General features: G+C 48.4%; 1 protein-coding gene across 11 annotated transcripts in view; it reads left to right on the top strand.

Annotated features, from left to right (window-relative positions):
• USP20 (ubiquitin specific peptidase 20) overlaps positions 1-27867 on the top strand; it is a 47877-nt gene that overhangs the window by 2926 nt on the left and 17084 nt on the right. For 2 of the 11 annotated variants that reach the window (XM_027104547.1, XM_027104537.1), the window contains exons 1-11: positions 7295-7756; positions 11689-11800; positions 11934-12050; positions 14179-14275; positions 19639-19692; positions 21367-21429; positions 21755-21886; positions 23253-23349; positions 23713-23782; positions 25186-25299; positions 26707-26785. In XM_027104547.1, coding sequence (XP_026960348.1) covers positions 14195-14275; positions 19639-19692; positions 21367-21429; positions 21755-21886; positions 23253-23349; positions 23713-23782; positions 25186-25299; positions 26707-26785 — 690 coding nt within the window. In that variant the 5' untranslated portion in view covers positions 7295-7756; positions 11689-11800; positions 11934-12050; positions 14179-14194. Of the gene's footprint in view, positions 1-7278; positions 7757-11688; positions 11801-11822; positions 12051-13755; positions 13983-14178; positions 14276-19638; positions 19693-21366; positions 21430-21754; positions 21887-23252; positions 23350-23712; positions 23783-25185; positions 25300-26706; positions 26786-27867 lie in introns of those variants that run through there. The other 9 variants (XM_027104541.1, XM_027104540.1, XM_027104546.1 and 6 more) reach the window with 7 other exon arrangements.

The raw sequence follows: 27867 nt of genomic DNA, 5'->3' as shown, positions 1-27867 counted from the left end.
TCTTTCCTCCTTTAGTGATGGAGGTGGAGATGGATTTAGTTCTCAATGTTGCCCGACCTCCAGAGTGGTTGTGAGGATTTAGTGAGGTCTAGTAGTACCCGTTCCAGTACACCGGGCCACTCCGGGTGGCGGCAGGCAGGGCTTGGCAGGGAAGGAGGTCTGAGGGTCCTGCTTTGAGAGTCGGAAAGATGGTTGACTCAGTGAATTAAGACTGGTTAAAGGAAGGGATGTATCTGGAATTTGGGGAAAATGGGGTTGCTTGGAAGTAGAATGGAGAGAAGGCATGAGGGAGGGAAGAGACACGTGTTCTGTGGGGCGGAGGGCAGCATGGAGGGGTGTGGGCACAGGTGTGTGGGGTGTGGGGTGGCCAGTGTGGTGGGGATCAGGGCAGGTGGGGTCCTTGTGTTGGGGGCGGGCTTGGTAGCATCACCTTCCCATCCTGAGGAACTGGGCTCTGAGGTGGCAGGAGGATGTAGCCAGAACCCCTAGGAAAGTGATGAGTAATGGGCACCTGAGGCCTGGTCGCAGCAGCTCTGCCAGGCCCAGGTGTGCTGCCTCACTGCCTGCACTCCTGCGCGGCGTTGAGGTGGGTTACTTTCCCCGTCACTCTGTGCAGGCCCCGGGGAGGGGGAACGTGTCTGCCCTTATTCAGGATGAAGCATCTTGGAAGTCTCATCCGGGGCCTGCAACGGGTGGGCTCAGTGCCAGACCTACCGGCCTGCCTCCTTTCTTCCTGCTTTCTTGTCCCCGAGAGAGGAGGTGGGTCTGGTGGGTCAGGAGGGACAGGTGCCCCGGCGTCGCTGTAGTGGAGGCGCAACCCCTCTGGCTGGCATCTCGGGCGCTGGCTGTGAGGCGGTGATTTCCAGCAGCACAGCGGAGCCGCGGCTCTCAAGAGGGCCCATTCCCGCATCCAGGCCTCTCAGCAGCACAGGTATCGTTCCGTTTCAGTCTTTATTAAACGCCTGCCGTGTGCACTCCAGTTATTTGCACAGAGGGAAGGGTGGGAAGGGCTGTGAAGGCGGACCCCACCTGGCTCACTTCCCACTGCACTGCTTCCTTGCTCTGTGGTCTCAGGCAAGTGGCTTCCCATCTCAGAGCCTCCGTTCTTCCTCCGTAAGATGAGAAACAGTGGTCCTTACCCAAGAGTGTGTAGTGAAGTGCTGGGCATTGTGCCTAGCTCAGAGTAGGCACTCGAGCTTCTGCTGTTGAGTTAGGGTTACCTTTTCTGAAAGACCCCTCCCTGCTCCCACCTTAAGTGAATTAAAGGGACTCTTTCAAAAGTGTCTATTTTGAAAAACATCAAACTTATAGAAAAGCGAAAAGAATAATAAAATGAAATCCCATTTGTACCCTTCACCTGTATTCACCGATTATTAATATGTTTGCCCTGTTTACTGTCTGTATATTTATACACTCATTATCACCAGAATCATTATTGCCGATCTATTTAAGAGTAAGTTGCAGATATCATGACCCTTTGCCCCTAACTATTTCAGGAGGAATTATCTAAGAACAAGGACACTGTAATACATAACCTGAAAATGGTTTTCATCTTCAGAAACTTTAACATTGATACAATACTATATCAGTTTCCCAGGGCTGCCATAAAGTCCACAGACTGGGTGGCTTAAACAACAGAAATTTAGTTTCTCACAGTTCTGGAGGCTGGAGGTCCAAGATTCAGATGTCAGCAGATTTGGTTTCTTCTGAGGCCTCTCCTTGACTTGTAGACAGGGACCTCCTTGCTGTGTCCTCACATGGTCTTTTCTCTGGGTGCATCCTTAGTGCCTCCTTTTGTATCCAAATTTCCTCCTCTTATAAGGACACCAGTCAGGTTGGATTAAGGCCCACCCTGAAGACCTCACTGAACTTAATTACCTCTTTAAAGACCTTATCTCCCAATAAGATTATATTCTAAGGTACTGGAGGTTAGGACTTCAACATATGATTTGGTGGGGGGACACAACTGGGTCCATAACAAATACTGTTATCTGTATGTATGTAGTAGTCCATATTCAAATGTGTCAGTTGTTCTACTAATGTCCTTTCCCCCGTTGATCCAGGATCCAATTTTGTCAAGTCTTTTTAGTGCCTTTTCTCTGGAACAGTTTCTCAGCCTGTGTTGAGAAAGGGAATTGATTTGCCTAGAAGCAGAGGTGCTGACTGCCTTGGGACAGGAGCCCTATTTAAGGATTTGCACCATTCCCTTGGGTCTCTTTTCAGGGCTTTACTTTGATGTCAGAAGCACTAGGAGGTGAGCTTGGATCTTTAAAAGTGTCACCGAGAGCCAGAACTGTGTTAGTCACCTGCTGTGTGTCATACTTGGTGGACATTATACATTTCTCGGCTGGGCTGCTTGACCTGCACTGTCCTGGGCAATGGAGCCCTGAGTGAAAAGCTGATGCAGGACATGCGACTTATGTTCCTACCAATCTCAGTTTCCAGATCTATAAAACGTGGCCAGTAACACAATTTATAGTACTAAGCATTTTTTGAACTTTGTTGCTGTGCAGATAAATACAAACTCTGAGCCGCCCTGCAAGTCCAAGTGATCAGAAGTCATTAAATCCTTCCCATGGGGCTTCCCTGGTGGCGCAGTGGTTGGGGGTTCGCCTGCCGATGCAGGGGACGCGGGTTCGTGTCCTGGTCTGGGAGGATCCCACATGCCGCAGGGCGGCTGGGCCCGCGAGCCATGGCCACTGAGCCTGCATGTCCGGAGCCTGTGCTCCGCAACGGGAGAGGCCACAACAGCGAGAGGCCCGCGTACCGCAAAAAAATAAAATAAAATAAAAAAAAAATCCTTCCCATGCATTGCCCCACTTCATCCTCTCAGTTACCCTAGTTGCTGTCTTTGTCCCCATTTTCCTTGATGAGGAAACTGAGGGTTGGCTGATTTAGCTAAAGATACACAGCTTGCAAGTGACAAGAGCAAGGAGCCGAACTCAGGGCTAGCTGCCTCCGTAACTGCCTTGTGTGATTACAGACAACTCCGGGGGCTGATGGGTGTGGAGCAACTGACATGTAGTAAGAGCGCAGTGGAAGGCGGCTCCCGTTAGTAATTATAGCATCCTTTGTGGCTGCACACAGGTGCCCTGGTGTTGAAACAGGGAACTCTGTGCCCCACGAGGGCAGGGCCCGGGCCTGGCTTCTTTCGCATCACCCTAAGGAGGTCAGCGTTGGTTGGGGACCAAGATAAAACAAAATGAAAAATTTTAGACGGCTGGGATCAGTAAAGTATGATCCTTGCAGACTCCTCATGCACTTCAGATGTTTCGTGTCCTGCGTGGACTATTAAGCACCCAAAGTTTTCGGTACTACCACTTGACATTTCCCTGTATGTAAACTGATTTTTTTAAAACTTGAAGTATAGTTGATTTACAATGTTTCAGGTGTATAGCACAGTGATTCAGTTATACATACATACATATATAGGTGTGCATAGGTATATATATGTGTGTATGTAGGTATATATAGGTGTATATATATATATAGGTGTGTTTATATATATATATGTATTTTTTCAGATTCTTTTCCTTTATAGGTTACTACAGAATATTGAGTATAGTTCCCTGTGCTATACAGTAGGTCCTTGTTGGTTATCTATTTTATATAGTAGGGTGTGTATGTTAGTCCTAGCCTCCTAATTTCCCCTTGGGTAACCACAAGTTTGTTTTCTATGTTTGTGGGTCTATTTGTATAAAATGATGTTTAACCATTAACTTTTTAACTAATGTTAGTAAACCTTAAACTTTCTATGTTGCTCATACACTGTTGGGAGGCAGATAAATTTATATAATCTTTCTGGAGGAAAATTTGTCAATATATATCTAGTGCCTTCAAAACAAACATTTTGACCCAGTAATTTTTCCTGTGGTCAAAGATGTAGTCAAAGATTTATATTCTAAAATATTCCTCACTACCATATATCTAATAACAAAACATACACACACACACACACACACAAATATCCTAAGTGTCCAACAGTAGGAGAATGGTTAAGTAAGGTACTGTAGAGCTTAAATTGTATGTGGTGTAATGTTATTCAGCCATTAGAAATGAAGTTGTTAAAAAGAAGTCTAGTGATGTGGGAAACGTATATAATATAAACCAAAAAAATCTGTCTGCAAACTATATCTGTCATAGTCTGGTTTAGTTTTAAAATTTATATATTCATACATATGAATAAGACTTACCAAAGCAGTAACCAAATTTTTTTCTGTATAGAAGTATTACAGGTGATTTTTATTTCATTTTATATTTGTCTGTGTTTTCCAGCTTCTATGGAGGTGAATGTTAATTTCATTAAAACCAAACAAAGACGCCATTTTCTCTTTGCAGGGTAGGTAGGAGAAGATGAAAATTTTTAATCCAGCGCAGAAGTTAATGAGGCAAAAACAAAGGTGTTAAGAGCAAATCTTCTTCCGAACGAGTCACAAGGTGAAGAGTTGTACTTTTCAAGCCATCCAGGTAGCGGCCGAGGCAGTTCCTCTGTTGGGGCTTCCGGGACCACTCAGGTGCTGCCCCTCTCTGAAATGGCCCTCAAGTGACCTGTTCACACTCTGTGGGCCTGGAGAGCTCCAAGGGATGAGGTTCTCCTCCCCAGGGTGCTCTCAGGAGTCTGCAGAGAAGCACGGACAGACGGAAGAGGGGCAACCCCACATACCGAAGAGGCCGGACACATGCTCCTCTTATTTTCGAAACTTTTTTTTTTTTTTTTGCAGTACGCGGGCCTCTCACTGTTGTGGCCTCTCCCGTTGCGGAGCACAGGCTCCGGACGCGCAGGCTCAGCAGCCATGGCTCACGGGCCCAGCCGCTCCGCGGCATGTGGGATCTTCCCGGACCAGGGCACGAACCCGTGTCCCCTGCATCAGCAGGCGGACTCTCAACCACTGAGCCACCAGGGAAGCCCTTATTTTCGAAACTTTAAAAATTATACTTGAAAGTAACCAATTAGGGTCTATGTTACAAAAGCAACACAAATTTGTTGCAGAAAACGCAGACAAGCAAAAAAGGAGGAAGAGAAATCACTTGACTCCATCCTCCCAGAGATGAGGAGGGCACCCTTTCTGTAGGTGCAAAAACAAAATTATTTTACCAAAATGGAATTTTACCATAACAGCGTTTTATAACTTTTTGACTTTTTTTTCCTTTTCCATGATGGTTTATTACAGGATATTGAATATCGTTTCTGTGCTATACAGTAGGACCTTATTTATCCATTCTATGTATAATAGTTTGCATCTGTATAGCTTTTTGACTTCCGATTCATTCAGCAAATATTTACTGAGAAGTTACTGTGTTCCAGGTGCTGTTTTAGGTATTTGGGATACAACAGTGCATAAAACAGATCCCTGCCCTTAGGGATCTTGAGGAAAGATAGGAATTAGACAGACAAACAAACAAACAGTAAATCCCGGCAGTCTAGTGGTTGGGACTCTGCGCTTCCACCGCAGGGGACCTGGGTTCGATCCCTGGTTGGGAACTAAGATCCTGCCTGCTGTACAGGGTGGCCAAAAAAAAAAAAAAAAAGGATAAATGACCAAAATGATTATAGAGCATGCCAAGTATGGGCCAGGATGGACAGAGGGCCTTTCTCGAAAGAGAGTAGTGGGGTAGGGTGGGACTGCCTTCAGCAGGGTGGCCAGGGGACCTGGTCGGGGGACAGTGAAGCTGAGAACTGAGGGATGAGAGAGGGAGAGCTACATTGAGCAGCACGGCAGGGCACCAGTGGGGACCAGCGTCTTTCTTGGTCATTGAGTAGTTTACTTCATTATACCCCATCCCAGCCTTTTCAGATTTGTTTTAATGGTGTCATATTATAAGTATTCTTATGCAACTTATTTAAAAGTTATTGTATTTTATTGTAGTTTTAAAACGTCAGTAGAATACATATAACATAAAATGTACCATCTTAATCATCTTTAAGTGTACAGCTCGCTAGCGTTAAGTATATTCACAATGTTAGGCAACCATCACCACCGTCCATCTCCAGAGCTTTTCCATCTCCCCCAGCGGAAACTCTGCACCCACAAATCAACTCCCCATTCCCCCTACCCCTGACAGCCATCATGCTACTGTCTGTCTCTATGGATCTGACTCCTCTAGGGACCTCGTATAGGTAGAGTCGTACAGTATTTGTCCTTTAGTGTCCGGCTTATCTCATTGCGCATAATGTCATCTAAAACATTCCAAGACCATAGAAAGTTCTCTCTTGCCTCTTTGCAGTGTAGCCTTACCTTCTGCCCCAGGCAACTACTGATCCAGTTTCTATGCTGCAGATTAGTTTCGTCTGTTTTGAAATTTCATAAAAGTGGAATCATATAATGTGTACTTTTCTGTTTCTCTGACTTCTTTTCCTCAGCTTAATGTTTCTGGAATTAATTCATGTTGCTGTGGGTATCAGTAGGTCTTTCTAATGCCATGTATTATTCTATGATATGAAAATACCAAGAGTTTGCTTCAGTCCCCTGTTTGTTGGACATTTAGGGTCTTTCCAATTTCTGGCTATGATGTATAAAGCTATTATGAGTGTCTGTGTACAAGTCTTTGTGTAGATGCATGTTTTCATTTCTCCTGGGACGATATCTAAGAGAGGAACTGCAGGATCCTATGATAAGTATAAGCTTAACTTTGTAGGAAACTGCTAAACTATTTTCCAAAGGTTTTTATACCACTTAACACTCCTATCAGAATCTGTGAGAATTCCTTTACAAATTCAGCAACAGCTGGTAACGTATGTTACTAGTTTTAGACATTCTTGGGTGTGTGAGATGTTATCTCATGGTTTTAACTTGCATGTCTCTGATGGCAGGTGATGTTGAGCGTGTTTTCATGGGCTCATTGGCCGTTCTTACTTGGTGAAGTATCTGTTCAATCATTTGTCCGTTTAACAAAATTAGACCATTTACCCTTTTGGGAGTTGTAAGAGTTCTTTATATATTTTGGGTATTTGTCAGATACAGGTTTCGTGAACATTTTCTCCCAGCCTGTAGCTTGTCTTTTCATTTTCTTAACAGCATCTTTTGAAAAGAAAAAGTTTTAATTTTGAAAAAGTCCGGTTCATCAATGTTTCCTTTTATGATTAATGCCTTTTGTGCCCTGAGACCTTCGCCAGCTTCAAAGTCGCCAAGATTTTCTCTGTTTTTTCCTCTAGAAGTTTCAAAGCTGTAATTTGTTTGTTTAAAGTCTGTGATCCGGAGGACTGGTGGGCTGTTCCGTGCCCAGGCTGGTCCTGGAGGGGCTGTTGGTCAACGGGAGGGTCAGGGTGAGGTCCGGGGCTGCGGTGGTGGCTCAGCAGACGGACCCTGAGGGCTCCGTGGGGTTTGCAGATCTCCCACATCAAGTATACAGCAATCAGTGAAGAGAGCGGTTGAATTCACACTTAGGGTTCCACATTAACCAACTCGTTATTCCTCACAGATTTGTATTCTGCAGAGCATCCAGGTCCTTCCATAGAATAAAAAAGACCGTATAGGTGGAACAACCCAAAGTTTTCTTCAAAGAAGGTGGTGCTCAGTTGCTGCTCACGATAGTTGATGCCCTGGGGTTTGGAGATGCAGTTGGGCATAGAAACTGCTGACAGCCTGTTACTGACTGCATTGATAGCACATGCGAGGACCACCTAAGTGCAGAATCTCGAGTGAACAGACGTTAGACGCTGGACAACAAGATGCGGTGTTGTTTACACTTCGTTGCTTCTTCAAGACATGGACTTCAACCGTTGGATATCGAGTTTATGAAGTGTTTGCATGAAAAAGTGAGTCTTATCCCGCTTACTGCCAAAGCTCACACCAGAGAAGTGTCAACAGTTTAGAAAACAGATGATGAAAGAAACCCAAAGCTATAAAATTAAAATACGTGAATTTCCAGAAACAGATGATGATGAAAAATAAAAACTTGTTAAAAACATGGAGGACCGTTTCCCTCTTGCTGTGGAAGGTAGCAGTACTGTCATCAAGGTTAATGGCAAAAGGGTCAGAGGAAGGCGGTATCCTTGGGGTATTGCTGAAGTTAAAAGTCGTGAACGTTGGGATTTGACAATTCTAAGAAATATGTTGCTAAGAACACACATGCAGGACTTGAAAGGCGTCGTTGGTAACGTGCGCCATGAGAACTACAGAAGCAGGAAACCTGCAGCTGTGACTTACGCTGGAGTTGATAACAACAAGAACAAAAGGCAGCTTCCTAAGAGCCCCTGGCACAAATGGAAGAAGAAAGAAGGGAGCGTGTAGCTAAGATGACGTTGGAGATGGAGCAGGTGTTGGAGATGAAGGCCAAAGAAAAAGTTCAAAAGCTGAAGGACTCTGAAGCTGAGCTCCAGCAGCGCCATGAGCAAATGAAAAAGAATTTGGAAGCGCTGCACAAAGAATTGGAGGAAAAATGTCATCAATTTGAAGATGAGAAATCAAACTGGAAAAGCTCAACAGTGTACTTTCGAACAACCAAACTCTGAGAACCATGGAAAAAAATGAGAAGAAAGGGAAGGTCTGTTAAACCCTCTACTGACCACCAATTACATAAAGTCTGTGATTCATTTCTAAATAATTTTTGTATATGATATGTAGGGTAGGGGTTAAAGTTCATTTTTTTTACCATATGGATATCATTGTTCCAGTACCATTTGTTGAAAAGACCATCTTTTGCCCATTGAATTATATCAGTACCTTGGGATTTCCCTGGTGGTCCAGTGGGTAAGACTCCACGCTCCCAATGCAGGGGGAGCAGGTTCTATCCCTGGTCAGGGAACTACATCCCTCATGCCACAACTAAGAGTCTGCATGCCGCAGCTAAGAAGTCCGCACACCACAACTAAGAGTCTGCATGCCGCGGCTAGGAAGTCTGCACGCCACAACTAAGACTTGGCACGGCCAAAATTAAAAAAAATAATAATAATGAATTATATCAGTACCTTTGTTGGAAATCAGTTGACAACAAATGTGTGGGTCTAGACTCTCTACTCTGTTCCCTTGAGCTGTATGTCTGTGTTTGAGCCCATGCCACACTGACTTGATTACTGTAGCTTTATAGAAAGTCTTAAGTCAAGTGGTATAAGTCTTCCAACTTTGTTCTTTTCAAAAATTGTTTTGGCTATTCTAGGTCTTTTGCTTTTCCCTATAAATTTTATTTTATTTTTTTTAATGAAAAAAATTATTTATTTATTTATTTATTTAGACTGTGTTGGGTCTTCATTGCTGTGCACGGGCTTTCTCTTGTTGCGGCGAGCAGGGGCTACTCTTCATTGCAACGTGTGGGCTTCTGTTTGCGGTGGCTTCTCCTGTAGAGCACAGGCTCTAGGCGTATGGGCTTCAGTAGTTGCGTCACGCAGACCCTAGGGTGCGGGGGCTTCAGTAGTGGTGGCACACGGGCTCTAGGGCACACGGGCTTCAGTAGTTGTGGCACACGGGCTCAGTAGCTGTGGCTTGCGGGCTCTAGAGCGCAGGCTCAGTAGTTGTGGCGCACAGGCTTAGTTGCTTCGTGGCATGTGGGATCTTCCTGGACCAGGGATTGAACCTGTGTCCCCCGCATTGGCAGGAGGATTCTTAACCACTGCACCACCAGGGAAGTCCCCTTATAAATTTTAGAATCAGCTCGGCAATTTCTACACACAAGGCTGCTGGGATTTTGATTGAGATTACATTGAATCTGTAGATCAATTTGGGGAGAACAGACATCTTAACAATATTAAGTGTGCTAGTCCGTGAACATGGTATATCTCTCCACTCATTTAGATCTAATTTAATTCCATGGATAGGAGGATTCGACATTCATCATCATTTTCAATGGCAACGTAGTACAACAGTGTACGGTTGTGTTACTATTTAACCAATCACCTGTTGTTGTTCACTTAGATTCTGTCCAGTTTCCCCCCATTATAAACAGCGCTACAGTGGATGTCTTTGTCATTCTGTCTTTGCACACACCCTTGACGACTTACTTAGAGAAAATCTGGAGCCAGGTCAACCCTCTTGACTGTTCTTTGCTCTCTGCCTTACTTAAACTGGTGGGCATTTGTGTGCGGTGGAATGTGGAATGCCAGTGATCGGGCTTGCTTTTGGTGAGGCCCAGTGCACAGTGACTTAGAACAGGGTTGGCTAACTGTGACAGCAGGCTGGGATTGTTTTGTCAGGCCCTCGAGCTAAGAATTTTTTTAAAAAATTAATTTATTTTTGGCTGCATTGGGTCTTAGTTGCTGCAAGCAGGCTTTCTCTAGTTGCGGTGAGCGGGGTCCACTCTTTGTTGTTATGTGCGGGCTTCTCAATGCGGTGGCTTCTCTTGTTGCAGAGCACGGGCTCCAGGCGTGTGGGCTTAAGTAGTTGTGGCACGTGGGCTCAGTAGTTGTGGCTTGCGGGCTCTAGAGTGCAGTCTCAGTAGTTGTGGCACACGGGCTTCGTTGCTCCGTGGCATGTGGGATCTTCCCGGACCAGGGCTCGAACCCGTGCCCCCTGCATCGGCAGGTGGACTCTCAACCACTGCGCCACCAGGGAAGTCCCGAGCTAAGAAGTTTTTTAAAATATATTTTTAATGGATTATAAAACAAAACAGAAACAAAGAATAATATGTGATGAAGATCACTGTGGGCAGCAAAGCCTAAATACTTACTACCTGGGCCCTTATAGAAAAATTTTGCTGACCTCTGACTTAGAGCAAGGCTCTGCACTGGACAGATCTGATCAGGTCCCCGCCCACCACGTACTAGCCCAGGATCGACCGTGGCCAGGTTCCTAGCTCATTAGCTCCAGTTCTGTTTCTTCATCTGTGAAATGGGCAGTGAGAGTACACAGAGGGTTGTCAGCCGCAGGGCTTTTTTTCTATCTGAAGTTGCAGGAACGTAAGTGGTCTGATTGCACGTGTGAGTCAAGGGGGGCCTGTCGCTGTCATCCTTGTCTGGGGCAGTGTTCACGGCGCTGGGCGTCAAGCTCATAACCTGGCTCAGCCATCTGGCTGGAGAGCTGGGGCACATACCAGAGATACTCAAAAAACCCACGTACTGCAGCTTAAAATAGTGCGGAGCTGCCACTAACCCAGCGCCCTTGGCCTCAGTGGAAACGAAAAACTAAAAATCTGGGTTCAAAGGAGGAGGACTGGAATTTGGAACCCTGAACCCCGCCATTGGCATGTGACCGTTTTAAATGATAGCTTCTAACTGCCTCTCCCTCTATGAACTGCCCACACCTGGGAAACTGTGGCCCACCAAGGAAGGGGGAGCATTGGTGACATGCGGACGAACCCGATTGTGTCTGTCGCCTAGGGTCGGGGGTTCTGAGCAGTACAAAGTTCTTGGGAGGCTCAAAGGATGATCTGAGGGTCTCAGTGGCACTCCTGGAAGGGGCGGATCCTTCTGTCCATGGGGAGCAATAGTTGGAGAGGCCCCGTGGCCCTCTCCTGCAGATCCCTCTCTCGGGGATCACGAAGGTAACGCCCAGCAGTGACTAGTGAAGGGTCCAGCACCCCCCAGGAGGCCCTGTTTGCCAGCTCCACCCAAGCCTTCTTCACTGTCCCTTCAGTGGTGCGTTTTTATTGTCCCTGTGGATGGACTGGGGAGTGTGTCTAGCCTGTGGATACCCCAAATGTCCAGAAATTCACTTTCCTCTCCCAGGAGGAATTCTGGGCTGTTTTTAGCCCCTGATTGGTGCTAAGAGTGATTTTAAGGTAACAGAGCTACATGAGGTGTGCTGGTTTGTCCTCTAGGTTCCCTGCCAGAGGCCTGCACTCACCCCGGCCCACTGCAGCCCAGCAGAGTCGGCCGTCACCGGAGAATGCGGACGCTGGCAGCTTCCTGGGGCTGTCGCTTTGCACAAAGGTAGGCCCACAGCCTGCTCCACTCAGGTGTAGCCCTTATGCGTGGATCAAGGAGGAAGTTTGGAGTTTTCTTTTTAGGTGAAATAATGGAATTGTGGTTATGTTTGTTTGTTTTTACTTTTTCTTTTTTCAAGTCTCGTAGAAAAACATACACGGATGAAATGACGTGATATCTGGGATTTGGTGCAAAACAAGAGGAAGTGGGAGGTTGAGATGAAGCAAGGTTGGCCATGGATTAATTGTGAAGCCAGGTGATGGGTACATGGGGGTGTGTTACACACTTCCGTCTGCATCTGCATATGTTTACATTTTCCGTAAGTTCCAAAGAGAGAGCCTTAGGAGTCTGACCAGCTTGGGTTTCGGCCTTAGCCCTGGTGCTCCTGTTTGCAAGACCTGAGACCAGAAGTGTCCCGTTTCCTCATCTACAAAATGGGGCAAAACACAGCTGCCTCAAAGATTGCCGGGGGAAGTTTTCAATGAAAGAATACACAGAAAGCACTTAGTCTGGGTCCTGGCCCCTAATCAGTCCCAGTCACTCCTGTTCTGGCCGGGAGTCTGGGCCAGTTCACCCCGGCTGACCATTTGGAGTGAGGAGGGGGCTTACAGGAGAGTGCCTGGGGGTGTCCACCTCTCTCTGGTGGGTGCACAGCCTCTGCCTCTGATTAAAGCACTTTTGGCTCCACCTACATCTTTGATTGGTTGGACCTTTCTTGGTAATAGTTTGGAGCTAGAATCAAAAGCCAGGTTCCTGGGTACAATTTTTGCTAAAACATTGGGTTGTGGAAGCACTCACTTAGTTATTTCTTTTTAAACATTTTCTTTTGAAATAATTATAGATTCACAGTAAGTTGCCAGAAATGTGCTGGGAGGTCCCATGTACCTTTCACCCAGTGTCCCCCAGTGGTCACACATCTCTGGTGTATCTGTAACAGTGTCATGACCAGCAAAGTGACTGGTACAACCCAGGGAGCTTACTCAGATTTCACCAGTTTTACCTGCACCCATTTGTGTGTATGAGGTGTGTGTGTGTATGTGTGTGTGTGTGTTCAGTTCTGAGCAGTTTTACACACATGTAGAGCCATGTAACTACCACCACAGTCAAAATACAGAACTACCTATCTCCACCAAGGAGTTCCCTCAAAGGAAGCATTTGTTTTTCAAAACAGAAATAGCTTTTTTCCTTCTGATTTAAAAAAAGAGAGAAATTATATGCAGAAGAGTGTCAGGAAGGAAGTTTGCCACAGTATCATCAGCAATTTTACTTTATACTTTGTACTTTTTTTTTTTAAACATCATCTGAGTTTTGTTTTTATAATAAGCATGTATCATTGTAAAAAAACAACAAAGCTATTGTGAAATCTGTCACCCAGATACCCCACCACGTGGTTCTTTAGTGAACATCTCTCAGGCCTCTTCCTGGGTTGGTTTGCCCGCCCTTCTCTCTGATTTGCTCCTTCTCAGGAAACATTTTCTGGAGGAGCTGCTGCTCTGATGGCCTCCTCTAGTGTCGTGGTGTTGAAGGATTCTTCTCTAAGTGGGGTTTCTCATAGGAAGTGAGATAAGTGGCCTGTGGGGCACCTGGCTTCTCAGAAGCTCTTGAGAAGAGTGGTCTTGCTTGCTTAGAGAAGACTGAGGTCAGCATCTGCTTCTTGCCTTTCTACTTGGTTTTGAGATCCAGCCTCTCCGCCCAGCCCTCTGCTGCCGCCTTGGGTAGAGTAGTCTCCCAGTCATGGGTCTGGTCTCTTTTAATAAAAGTACCACGGTTTTAGATTCCTTGACATGCAGCTTCCCCCGTGTAGGCAGGACCCTTGCATCTTCCCTGTCGACACTTTTTTTTTTTTTTTTGTGGTACGCGGGCCTCTCACCGTTGTGGCCTCTCCCGCTGCGGAGCACAGGCTCCAGACGCGCAGGCTCGGTGGCCATGGCTCACGGGCCCAGCCGCTCCGCGGCATGTGGGATCTTCCCGGACCAGGGCACGAACCCACGTCCCCTGCATCGGCAGCCGGACTCTCAACCACTGCGCCACCAGGGAAGCCCCGGAAGACACTTTTAATCATCACACCCAGCACTTGAATCCTAATCATCATCCCAGCACCTGCTTTCCCTGTGTCAGCCCTGTGCCAGCCCTGTGCCAGGCGTTTGACGTATATTATCTTCATGAGTCCTCTGAGCAACCCATCAGGGTGGGTGTTATCTCCCTCCCCAGTTCTCAGGCAAGGAGGGTGAGGCTCAGAGAAGTTAAGTAGCTTCCCTGGGTCACCAGCTGGTATGTGGCAGAGCTGGGACTACAGACCAAAGTGTGCACTTCACCACTAGCCTCCCCTGCCTCTGGCCAGCAGCGGCTGCCATTAACCCAGGATTCCTTGTGTTTTCTTGTAGGTAAGCCCAGGCCAGCATGGGGGACTCCAGGGACCTTTGCCCGCATCTTGACTCTATAGGGGAGGTGACCAAAGAGGACTTGCTGCTCAAATCCAAGGTAAAGGGTCAGATCTTACGGGACTGAGGCCCACAGCCAGGGCCACCACATTCCTGGGGTACAAACATTTCTGAAGCAGCGGAAGAACTGGCCCCTGACAGTCTCTGTCTGGCCTTTTCTGTAAATGGAAAAGCTGGCGACTGTTTAGGAGGCCTTCTGGGGTCTGTGTCCTAACAGCCATTAGTTACCATGTAGACCAGTCCACGTGGGAACACTGATGCTCTGTCCATTAGTGGTTGGAGCAGGTGCAAGGCAGGGAATGAGTCAGACTCTGAGAGTCCACGGGCATTTTTGCGCACGTGACCTGTGAAGGGCCCAGGGAGCCTCAAAGAGAGAAGGTGGGCCACTTTGAATAGGGAAGATGTGTTGTCTGTTTGTTAAGTTAAATTTTTTAAATACGTAACATGTGGTTCAAAAATGAAACAATGTAAGAAGAAAAGTGTCAAGAAGTACCCCCCCACACCTGCCCTGTGCCCATCTTCTCCATTCCACCCTCATGTAACCAGGGACATTAGTTGCTTTTGTATCTTTTCAGAGTTTCTTTATGGGAATGCTTCTTTTTCATTTTCCCCTTTATTACATAAAAGGTAGTGTACCGTAGCTATTTTTGTGACGTACCTTATTCACAGGGCAGTATATCTTGGAGCTCTTTGGCCTCGGCACATAGATCTCTTGGTTTATCTTGAAGTTGCATCATATTCGTTGTGTGGACTCCATAGCTGATCCTCTGTGGGTGGACATCTGGGCCCTTTGCAGCCTTCTGCCAATACAGTGTCGTTGTGTTCAGGGGAAGAGCCATGTGTAGGGGTCATTCCCAGAAGTGGGGGTGGGTCAGACTCCTAGACATATTTCCTTGTCTTCTTTCCAGACACCTAATGCTGGTCGTTCAGCCTCCCTGCACCAGCAGGTTCTGGGTGGCTTTTGGCCTGAGCTGGTTTAGTCTGGGCCCGCATGAGGGCGCGACTCTTCAAAGTACCCATGGCTTCTTTCGAAGTAGTTTCACTGGCTGTTACTGAACCAAGTTTGTTTGCCCAGCATGCATCAGGCCAAACACTGAGACACCGAGGTTTGCAGCAGAGAAAGGATTTTTTCACAAGGCAGCCAAGCGAGGAGACGAGAGAACAAGTCTCAGGTCCACCTCCCCAAAGGCGAGGGGCTTGGGGTATTTATGGGTTAAAGAAGCAGGGTGGTCTTAGGCGTGGGGAAAGGTGAGGTAATCGGTGTTCTGCGCAAGTGTATCTGAGTTACATCCTTCTTCCTGGGATGTGTGTTCAAAAATGGAGGCGCCTAGCATGATCTGAGGGTGGAGTTTTTGGCCCTCTGATGACAAAAGGTCATTCATCGGACACCTCTGTAGGCCCAGTTTTAGGGTCAGTGGTCCCAACCAGTCTAAGCCAGCTCAAACTGGACAAGAGCTGACACCAAGTTTCTGAAAAACAGCTTAAGCCCCTATTCCTATAGTGACCCATACATCAGAGCTGTTAGAGCTGTTATCTATAGGGGTTGTTAAGGAGTCTTGTGATATATAGGCTACACGAAGCTTGGAGGGTATGCAATTTGAGAAAAATAGTTAAGACAAGCTTGCTCAGTGAAGGCAGGCTCAAAGCAGAGGGGCTTTTTAAGGAGCTGTTTCCTTAGCTGCTATTCCTGTAAGACAAGTTCAATTTCTGTTAATCACCAATTTCTGTTAACCCTAAGGGGCACGGTTTCAGTGTGGTCAGGAGGAGGGGCAGAGCGAGGCTCTGGTGCATTTGCACCGTCTAATGCTGGGTCTCTTCCTGAGTCTGCACAAAGGAATAAGTGAGACAAACTGAGAGGATTTCTCAGGGAATCTGAGAGCAGGGAGGAGATAAACGAGGTGGGAAGGAGGCAGAACGTGGAAAGACTGGGCTGGGACGTGGCAGCCTTTTGGAAATCTACAAAATGAAACCAATATTGTTTTAAAATACGCAGAAGGGGCTTCCCTGGTGGCGCAGTGGTTAAGAATCCGCCCGCCAATGCAGGGGACACGGGTTCGAGCCCTGATCCGGGAAGATCCCACGTGCCGCGGAGTAACTAAGCCCATGTGCCACAACTACTGACCCTGTGCTCTAGAGCCCGCGAGCCACAACTGCTGAGCCCACGTGCCACAACTACTGAAGCCTGCATGCCCAACGCAGCCATAAATAAATAAATAATAAACAAATAAATAAAATTTATAAAATAAAATAAAATACCCAGGAGGGGCAAGGATTGAACAGGTAGCTCAAAATGGAGGAAATGCAAATGGCTGAGAAACTCTTGAAAAAACATGCCTGACTTCCGTGATGGTTAAGGATTTTGCCAGAGAAAGCAACATGACACCATCTTCAGATGGGCAAAGCAGAAGCTGCTCTCACTCAGAGCTGACAGAGGGAGGGAAGTAGACCAAGCGTGGTAGCGGGGTTAGGCATTACTGTGACTTTAGGGGTGCAATGCCACCTCTGGGAGTTTATCTAGTAGAACTGTAGTAACAGTTACAAATACAGCAGTATTTATTGAGCATTATTTGTAAAAGGAAAATACTGGTGGCAGTCTGCATATTCATCAAGAAGGGAATGGGGCTTCCCTGGTGGCGCAGTGTTTGGGAGTCTGCCTGCCGATGCAGGGGACACGGGTTCGTGCCCCGGTCCGGGAAGATCCCACATGCCACGGAGCGGCGGCGCCCGTGAGCCATGGCCACTGAGCCTGCGCGTCCGGAGCCTGTGCTCCGCAATGGGAGGGGCGCCAGCAGTGAGAGGCCTGCGTACCAAAAAAAAAAAAAAAAAAAAAAAGAAGGGAATGAGTGAACAGATTGTGGTGTCTGTGCCCACAGTGTGTGCCACCATGCACTTACTGCAAAGGATGAGACGTGGTCTCTGTGTACAGACTAGAAGGATGACCACAAATAGGTGACAAAAGCCTGTTACCGAAAAATTTGTATAGAGTTTGATCTTATTTTTACTAGAAATCACCCCCCCATCTATGCATATATGTTTATATAAGAAGAAGATATGGAGGGATATACTTCAAATTATTACAGCATATATGTATTGGATATAATATACTACACGTTATATACAGAATATATGCATTACATATAATATACTACACGTTATATACAGAATATATGTACTGCATATAATATACTACACGTTATATACAGAATATATGTATTGCATATAATATACTACACGTTATATACAGAATATATGTATTGCATATAATATACTACACGTTATATACAGAATATATGTACTGCATATAATATACTACACTTTATATACAGAATATATGTATTGCGTATAATCTACTACATGTTATATACAGAATATATGTACTGCATATAATCTACTACACATTATATACAGAATATATGTATTGGATATAATATACTACACATCATATACAGAATATATGTATTGGATATAATATACTACCCATTATATACAGAATATATGTATCATATGTAATATACTACACATTATATACAGAATATATGTATTGCATATAATATACTATACATTATATATAGAATATATGTGTTGCATATTATATACTACACATTATATATGTATTGCATATAATATACTACACGTTATATACAGAATATATGTATTGCATATAATCTACACGTTATATACAGAATATATGTATTGGATATAATATACTACACGTTATATACAGAATATATGTATTGCATATAATCTACTACACGTTATATACAGAATATATGTATTGCATATAATCTACTACACGTTATATACAGAATATATGTATTGGATATAATATACTACACATTGTATACAGTGTATGTGTATCATTTAAATTGTTAAAGATACAATACTTTTATCATTCAAATGACTGAAATGAAAAAAAAAAACTTGGGAAGATGGGAGTGAACTGTGAAATCAGAAAATCACAAAAGAGATGACAGATTTGGAAAGGTCAAGAGCTGTGACTTTGAGTCCACTAAGCAGACTGATCTCTAGCCAGCCGTAGCATCCTTAGCAAGAGACCCTAAATCACAGATTGCAGACCTCTGCCCTGTTGTATGGGATGAGCTGTGTCACCTCCACCCTAGTGAGAGTCCCACATTCAGGCTCTTTACAAACAGCCAGAATCTGGGCTTAGTGAGACAAAGAAGTTCCCGTGGAGGCCTGGGGGTCGACGTGGTCACCCTCGGGAGGAAACTGGGAAGTTTGATGACCGCGGCTCCTCAGCTTCCGCTTCTGACTCTGCTCTGTAGGGTCATGACCTCTCTGAGCCTCAGTTTCTCATCTTATGAAGGGGATCTTGATGGGACCTGCTGCACAGACTGTGGTGGGGATTACATGAGCAAGGTGTAAAAAACTTAGCTGGTTGCTTGGACTGTTGTGATCCATCGCCAGAGGTCAGCTCTCACTCTGATTAAGTACTCTGTAACTGCTACCAGTGCTTAGAATTCATCTCACAACTGGCAGAGACACGTTGAGTATTGTGGAGGCTCAGTTGGGAATTGCTGTTCTAGACAGGCACAGACAGAATTACTTAGGACAGTTTAAATTATAACAAAGAGACCCTGAGATACGGTGGCTTAAATGAGATAGAAGTTTACTTTTCTCTCACTGAACAGTCCAGACACAGGTAGCACTGATAGAGTGGCTCTGCCATTCTCAACACATGGCTTTCATCTCCAGGTCCAAAGTGGTTGCTTCACTTCCTGCCATCACATCTGCATTCCAGCCAATGGAAAAAGGAGAAAGAGCAAGGGTTATGCAAAACTCAGAAGTGGCACATGTCGCTTTTTGCTGTCCTACTATTGACTAGAACAGAACCCCATGATCACAGCAGGGGCCGGGACACATAGTCTGCAGCTGGCTGGCCATGTGCTCAGCCTAAATTCATGGATTCTTTTATTAAAGCAGGGAGGAGAGAGATTGGTAGACAAGAAGCAGGCTTTGTCATCCAGACCACCAGAAACCTAGGTGTTTTCTGTGGTCAACAAATATATTATCTCCTGATTTGTACCAGGCTGTCTGTGAAGTCGCAGGGTAGGTAAAACAGACCATCCTTTCGTGGAGCCCATAGCCGAGGTGGGGGGAAAGGCTTAAATAAATAAATGCAACGCAGGAAGAGTAGAAGGCGTGTTGAGGGAGCATATTATGGCGTCAGTTTATTTAGGCTTTAAATGATTGTATTGAAAATGTTTTTACAGGCACATGATAAAACAAAATTCAAACATTAAAATTTAAAGGGCCCCTGTGGGCCAGCGAGGGCCTTTCTGAGGCAAAGCCTCTAAGCTGAGACCTTCAGGTGCGTCCGTCAGTGCACATCCAACAGGCCGCTCACACCCTTCTCTTCCTCTCTCTCCTCACCTCACACAGGGCACCTGTCAGTCATGCGGTGTTTCCGGACCCAACCTGTGGGCCTGTCTCCAGGTAAAGTATCCTTGCAGATGTCTGGGGTGGGGAACTGGGTCCAGACTCTGGGGTGGGAACATCCGTCCCCCATGGGCACGGCTGGGAACCTTGGGCAGGGACACAGGGCATGGATGTCTCGGGTGTGGTGCCCAAGCCCAAGCCAAGAGGGCCCCAGAGTCTGCGAGCCCCCGGCCTGGCTGCGCTGGCAGCCATTAAAGATGCCAAGAGGAGAAAGCAAGTTGGAGAAGACTCTGGACTGAATGATCCCATCAGCATTAAAGGCAAAGTTCTGTCCTTGTGCGCGCACGCGCATGTGTGTGTGTGTGAGAGAGAGAGAGAGAGAGAGAGAGAGAGAGAGAGAGAGAGATGCTGTAGCATCTTGGCTCTGAGCCCTGGCCCAGGCCTTTGTTTCCCCGTCTGTAAAGTAGAGGCCACAACACTGATAACTGCCCCTCCTTGCAGACCCACCTTACGGTAGAATTTGAAGAGATGATGCCTGTGATGGTCTTAACAGGGTGTGTGGCCGGTAGGCAGTGTCCAGGAAAATCTGGTCATGGTTATTACTGCTTACCAAAAAGAGTAACAGTAGATGTATCAACACCTGACAGTTTTCTCTGGGGGGTAGAATTATGGGTAATTCATTTTTCTTTGTAACTTTGTAGTGTTTTCCAAGTTTTCTACAAGTATGTATTGCATTTTATAGTCATACTGAAAATGGCTGTTACTTAAAATTTCTTTGAAAACAAATACAAGGAGAAACAAAAAAGCCCACAGGGGTGAAAATACCATAGTTCAAGTCTGTCTTTTCAGAAGACTTAGGACCCCCCACAGGGCTTTGGCCTCCTCCTTTGGGGCCTGTTGCTCAGTGTAAAATACACTGCAAGACACCGTCTGGGCCCCCAGGGGACAGCAAGAAGTGCGAGGCGTGGTCTTACCTCCTGGGAGCCCACAGGCCCCCCAGAGAGATAGAGACGGACCTGATGCAGAAATTGGCACATCCTTTATGACGCAGCCCAAAGTTCGTTTCCTTGAAAGGTCCTCACCAGCCTGCGCAGTGTTGACCACAGCTGGAAATGACACCAAAGCACTCCTACGGAGAAGCAGGCTGATCGCTGGGGCGGAGGCCCGCAGAGGAGAGACACTTGAGCTGGGCCTTGGGTGCTGGGTGGATTTGGGAGAGGAGAGCGCAAGGCCAGAGGCAGGTCACCGGGGACACTGAGGGGCATGGGGTCCGCACCGGGCCCCATCTGCCTCTGCCCCATTCAGTGTTCCCCGTTAGAAAGTGGCCGTGAGGCCCAGTCTCCCCACCCAAAGTGTGAGTCCCGATAACTGGCCCCTCAGGAGGTGGGGTTTCGGTGAAAAAGGGACAAGTGGAGGGGGAGAGGGTCTGGGCGCCAAGCAGCCGGGCCTCAGCTTTGCCCAGATCTGGCTGCGACCCTGCCTGCCTGCTTGCAGGAGAGCAGCAGCTCGGGGCACACTGCCCGTCTCGCTCAGAGGCGGGGGCGGCTGTGTGGTGGCCATCGCTGCCCGGCGCGGACCCTGGCTGTGCAAACCTGTGTTGCTGCAGGGCGGCAGGGCCTCGGCGCCTACGGATTCTGCTGGGTGGAGACGGGCACTGGCTCGCTGTGCTGGCAGCACCCTCTTAGCCGCCCCATCCTTCCGCGCTCCTTTCCTCTCCACCCCCCTCCCCAGGTCGCCTGCTCCTACGTCGGCTGCGGAGAATCCTTTGCTGACCACAGCACCATCCATGCGCAGGTGAGCGTGGTGGCCGGGAGCATGCGCGCTGCGGTCCGACAGCCCAGAGTTCAAAGCCCAGCTTCGGCCGCCCCCAGCGCCATCTACCGCTCTGGGCTTCAGTGGTGATATGTGTAAAATGGGAAGAATCACGGCGAAGAAGCCAGAGAGAATGCTGCTGCAGCCCCTGGCACTCCTGGCCTGTGGGGGGAGCGGATCCTGAGCTTCTAGGCCTCTGACCCGATGGGGCTTTTTCCTGAGGCCGGAGAGCTCACGCAGCCCTGACGCAGGCCTGGGGCACCCATTAGGCCACTGTATCCTTCTGATTTTGCATCTTGCCCTCTAGGCCAAAAAGCACAACCTGACAGTGAACCTGACCACGTTCCGGGTGTGGTGCTACGCCTGTGAGAAGGAGGTGTTCCTGGAGCCTCGGCTGGTCGCCCAGCCGCCAGGCCCCTCACCCAAGTTCTCAGAGCAGGTGAGCGGGTGCGGGCGCCAGCCGAGGAGACGCCCAGGAGGGCAGGGCAGTGGGTCCCTGACAGCGTCCGTTCCTGCTCAGCGTTGCCAGCTGGCTTTGAGTAGCTCATGTCAGCGAACGCCCGCTGAGCCCCAGCCCTGTGTCAGGGCCCGGCAACACGGAGGTGCCTGGAACGAGGGCGGCCCTCCCGCAGGGAGTTTGTAGACCTCGGGTGAGTCCAGGGCCGTGGGGCGGGGCACACCCTCCCTGGCCTGTGGAGAGCCCCTGGTGATGGTCCTGCAGCCACCTCTCTGGGGGAAACGCCCGGAAACCTCCCGCCCCACAACCAGGCAAGGCACACGCAGGGCGCCGAGCAGCCCTTAAAGGAGGCAGGCAGGTGAGCCCAGCCCGGAGCTGGCCTCAGGGAGCAGTCAGAGAGCCGGCCCTGGAGCCCCGGGAGGCCAGGCGCGTGTGCGTGTGTGCATGCGTGTGTGTGTGTGTGCGTACGTGTGTAGGCCAGGCGTGTGTGTGTGTGTGTGTAGGCCAGGCATGTCTGCATGCGTGTGTGTGTGTGTGTGTGTAGGCCAGGCGTGTCTCTGTGTGTGCATGCATGTGTGTGTGTGTATGTAGGCCAGGCGTGTTTGTGTGTGTGTGTGTAGGCCAGGCATGTCTCTGTGTGTGCATGCATGTGTGTGTAGGCTAGGCATGTCTGCGTGCGTGTGTGTATAGGCCAGGCGTGTCTCTGTGTGTGCATGCATGTGTGTGTGTTTGTGTGGAGGCCAGGCGTGTCTGCGTGTGTGTGTGTGTGTGTGTGTGTGTGTGGAGGCCAGGCGTGTCTGCGTGCGTGTGTGTGTGTGTGTGTGTGTGTGTGCAGTACTGTCTTCTCCACGTTGGACAGCGACCATCACATAATGGGTGCTTGATAAGTGTATATAGAATACGTTTGTGGACATGGTAGATATTTATGATTTTTTACAAAAAAGGCTCTGAAGAAGTATATACAAATCCTGTTTTGAGGGTGTATGTGTATTAACAGTTAAAACGCTACATGAATAAAATAGACTATCAACAGTGGTTGTCTCAGGAAAATTGGATTGCCTGTTGTTTTTTCTGTGTTTCTGTTTTTTCCCAAATTTATATAAATAAATTAAACTATTACTACTCATTATTGTAAGTAAAACACAAGTCACGGGGTTCCCAGGGCAAGGCCACCAATGCCTCTCTCTCCACGGCGTCCTCTGCTCAGATGGGCTGGCTCAGTGCAGGCTGGGGGCCTGGGCTTCTCCCCCTACCCTGAACCCCAGCGGGGGAGGCACACGGGCCCCTGACCCCAACCCCTCTCCCTCCTCACCCCCCTAGTTTTCCTCACTCTGGTTCTCGAACACAGGACTCTGCGCCGCCCTCCCACCCTCTGAAAGCTGTCCCCATTGCTGTGGCTGACGAAGGAGAGTCTGAGTCGGAGGACGATGACCTCAAACCGCGAGGTAACGGCCCCACGCGCTGCGCTGCCTGGGCAGGGCGGGGTGGCCTGTGGGGCACGAGGGCTTCCCTGGGGCGCCAGCCGCCGCCCTCAGCCCTGTACAGCCATGTACCCCTGGGCGGGCCGGCCCCTCTGCACCCAGGCCACTGCCCTTGCTCGGTGCTGACGGTGGGCTGGGCTGGGTGGACGGCGGAGGGGTCCGTAGGTTCTGTACACTGCGGTAACCAGAGCTGCTGGGAGTGGGACCACGTCAGCGGACTCAGCAGGTTTCCGGGGTGGGTCCTGGGGACTCAGAACCATCCTCTATGGGTTCTTGCCGTGTCGAGATGCTCACCTTCCCCTTCCTCTGTGTGCGCTGGTCTCCCAGGCCTCACGGGCATGAAGAACCTTGGCAACTCCTGCTACATGAACGCGGCCCTGCAGGCCCTCTCCAATTGGTAGGTTGCGCCTCATCTGGGAGTTGGGGCCCCCAAGCCGGGTTCTGTGTTGCCCACAGAAGCCTGTGTGTGGATACACATCAAAATGCCCCAAACCACACACGCCCTCTGACCCAGCAATCCCTCCTGTTGGAATTGATCCTAAGGAGGTACCCTGAGATGTTGAGAAAGCTGTCTGTGCAGTGAGGTTCAGCATTCTGCCGTTTACTGGAAACAACTTCAAGGTCGATAAAATCATAAATTTATTGTAGGGCAGCCTTACAGTGAGTTCAGGAAAAAATGGTGCAGGACAATATTTATTAAAAAGAGGAGGAGTTCAGAATATGATAAGTAGGAAAAAGGAGGTTATAAACCTTTGTTTGGTGCAATCCCATTTTGGAGAGAAAATATTATTTTCCATCTAGGATAGGGTGTCCACTCCCTGAGGCTGGGACAGCTCCTATTCCTGGCACTCAGGGTCTCCCACCTAGCAGGGGTTCAATGTGTGTGTGTGTGTGTGTGTGTGTGTGTGTGTGTGTACGTGTGAGAGAGAAGGAGGGAGGGATGGGGGATACGCGTACATAGAAAAGTCTAGAAGGACATGCCCCCAGATCTACAGAGTAGCTATCCTCACGTAGTAGGATTAAGGTCAGTTATTATTGTTTTCTTAGTATTTTTAAGTTTTTCTACAGTAAATGAGTATTTTTTATGTAATAAGATAACAAAAACAAAGAAAAGGGGAGTGGGGGAGATGCTTTTGGGCTCAGGAAGGTTTCCAAGAAGGGGCTGACGGGAGGACAGGCAGTGGTTCCTCTCGTTCACACAACAGTCTTTAAAGAAAGACCCTATTTCCAAACACAATCACATTCTAAGGTACGGGGGTTAGGACTTCAGTGTATGAATTTTTTTTTGTTTTTAAATTTATTTTTGGCTGCTTTGGGGTCTTCGTGGCTGCACGCGGGCTTTCTCTAGTTGCGGCGAGCGGGGGCTGCTCTTGGTTGTGGTGCGTGGGCTCCTCATTGCGGTGGCCTCTTGTTGTGGAGCACGGGCTCTAGGCGCGTGGGCTTCAGGAGTTGTGGCACGTGGGCTCTAGAGCGCAGGCTCGGTAGTTGTGGTGCACGGGCTTAGTTGCTCCACGGCATGTGGGATCTTCCCTCACCAGGGCTCGAACCCATCTCCCCTGCATTGGCAGGCGGATTCTCAACCACTGCGCCATCAGGAAGCCCTCCGTGTATGAATTTGGGGGGATACAATTCAGCCCACAATAGGTGGTGTCCTTCAATGCCTTCTGCAGGCATTTCTGGCTCCAGGGGCCACAGTGCATCCCACATAAGATGCTTTTGCTTCTCCACCCGGCTCTTTGTAAACAACGCCACGCTCCCCTTCTTTTCTCTTCTGACCTGGCTCCCTGCCCCGTCCCCCAGCCCCCCACTGACGCAGTTCTTCTTGGAGTGTGGAGGCCTGGTGCGCACAGACAAGAAGCCAGCCCTGTGCAAAAGTTACCAGAAGCTGGTCTCTGAGGTCTGGCACCGGAAACGGTGAGTTGACCAAGTCCCTAACCTGGGGCAGGGGTGTGGGGATGGGTTTTCTGTCGGCCCCTTGAGAGAGCACTTCCTGTGCCTTCAGCCTCTCACCATCACTTGCTGTGTTTTACCCTGTGCAATGCTTACATCAGCCCTTCGAGCTGTAGGTCATAGCCAACTCTGTTTCACGAATTGGGGAACTGAGGTTCAGAAGATTTAAGGATCTCGCTCAAGATAGCACGTCTTGTGAAAGGTGGAGCTAGAATTTGAGCCTGGTGCGGATTGAAGATGGCAGCATTTTGCAGCGTGTGTGCTGAGGTCCAGAGTTGTGTGGTGACCACTCCTAGGTCTCAGCCACATCTGTACATGTAGGAAAGGATTTCAGAAGTGGCTGGCACTGACGTTCAGGGGCTTTAGCTCAGTGAAAAAGGACTTTAAAGACCAGAAGCCTGGGTTAGATCTGTTTCTCCAGGAAAAGTTAAAATTGGGACTAATTTAAAGTGAGTGCTGGGAATTCCCTGGCAGTCCAGTGGTTAGGACTTTCACTGCTGTGATCCGGGTTCAATCCCTGGTCGGGGAACTAAGATCCTGCAAGCTGCGTGGTGCGGCCAAAAAAACCCAAAACAAAACAAAACAACAAGAACAAAAAAAACTGTGAGTGCATAGAAACGTATTAAGTGTAAAAGCAGATTATTAAACAGTGTGATGCAACGTAACTCCAATTTTAAGAAGCCACGTCTAAGCGTTTACCTGCATGGAATCTTGTATGTGCATCTGTATTTTCATGGGAAAATCTGGAAATCTTAATGGTAGTTATCTCTGGGTGGGGCTGTTAGTGTTGATGTTTCTTTGTTGTACTTTTCTGAGATTTTCTGTTTTTCGATCATGAACATGTTTTTTTTTTTAAAGCAGCTGTCATTTTTATTTATTTATTTATTTATTTATTTATTTATTTATTTTTTTCATTTTTATTTATTTTTATTTATTTATTTAGCCACGCCACGCCGCGTGCGGGATCTTAGTTCCCCGGCCAGGGTTTAGACCCACGCGCCCTGCAGTGGGAGCGCACAGTCTTAACCCCTGGACCACCAGGGAAGTCCCCATGTATTACTTTTGAAATTAGAAAACCACGACAAATATTTTATAATGAGAACAGTTTTAGAGTAGCTTGTCGTGGGCTGGTGGGACACGATGCCATCCCAGTCAGGAGCCTTTTGCCTCACTGAACTATGACTTGACGTTTTCCTTCTTGACCTTAGAGATGTGCAAACCTGCTGGGGCTGCCGGCCGGGTTAGCACCTCCCAGAGTTGTAGTAAACGCATCCCTGAGTCTGATCTGGCTGCCTGGCTGCCTGGCTGCCCTCATGGGCTTGAGCAGCTCAGAGCAGGCCACCTGCACTAACGGGTCTGGTCTTCCTACAGCCCCAGCTACGTGGTTCCCACCAGCCTGTCCCATGGGATCAAGTTGGTCAACCCGATGTTCCGAGGCTATGCCCAGCAGGTAGGCCGTCCGAGCTGCCCGGGGGACACGCCCAGGGCTGTAACTTACCAGGCCTGGCTTTGAAGCCAAGACCAGTGTGGAAATCGGCAACAGCAGCTCTGCTTTGCCAGGCAGGGCTCCTGGATCAGACCTGCTGCCTGAGCCCTTCACCTGTGTGGGGACGTGGGGGCCTCCCGGCAACCTGGTGTTCTCCCCACTCAACAGATGGGGAGACTGAGGCTCAGCGGCCAAGTCCTCACCCACTTACCACGTGCCAGTTACACAGCTGGTACGTGGCAGAGGGGAAAGTTGACCTCAGGCAGCCTCATCTCCAGGCGTGTGGCACCTCAGCACTCACCCAAATCGGCACGTGGCCTCTTGCTCCCCAAGTCACAGGCAGGATTTCACTTTTATTAAAGTAAACATCTTGATGACAAGTTTTTGTAAATCTAGAGAACCCCTCTGAACCCAGTGATGCCTTTCTATGGCGTAAAATCACGGGCCCAAGATGAAGCAGAACGCAGCCACACACCTCCCCCTGCCCCAGGCTGACGGTCAAGTGGTCCAAGTCCTGCCCCAGAGTGGGGTTTCGCTGCTGGCCTGAACCTGTTTGCACTGCCGATGCTGCTGCCTGCATGGGGGGCCCAGGAATAGAGCAGCGGTCACCAAGGGATGCCCTTGGCCCCCCTCCTTCGGCCCCCACTCTCCCCAGGGTGAGGGCTGCTGGGCCTTTCTCTGCTCACACCCTCAGTTGGTTGAACACTTGGCCTCTGCCTGAGAAGCCCAGCGTTGCCTCCACACCGCCCTTTCTGGGGGGTGATAATACCCACGGTGATCAGAATCCACCATGCACCGTTTATTAAGTGGTCACTACCTGCCACATAAGGTCAGCCCTGTTTCTACTCACAGAACTCTCATGAAGTGGGCCCCGTCATCACCTTCACGTTATAGGTAAGGAGCTGAGGCTCAGAGAGGTTCTACACGTGGCTCAGGTCACACAGTGCACAGCGGCAGGGACGGGATTTAGGCTTACCTGAGCCGTCCCTCACCGCAGCACTGCCCTCCCTGTACAAGGACCCCTGCTGGCCCTCAGGCTCTCGGTG

This window comes from Aethalodelphis obliquidens, unplaced genomic scaffold, assembly GCF_003676395.1.
Source record: "Aethalodelphis obliquidens isolate GAN/ISIS:26980383/991018 unplaced genomic scaffold, ASM367639v1 scaffold7, whole genome shotgun sequence".
NCBI lineage: Eukaryota > Metazoa > Chordata > Mammalia > Artiodactyla > Delphinidae > Aethalodelphis > Aethalodelphis obliquidens.
This window is presented reverse-complemented; position numbering and strand designations above follow the sequence as displayed.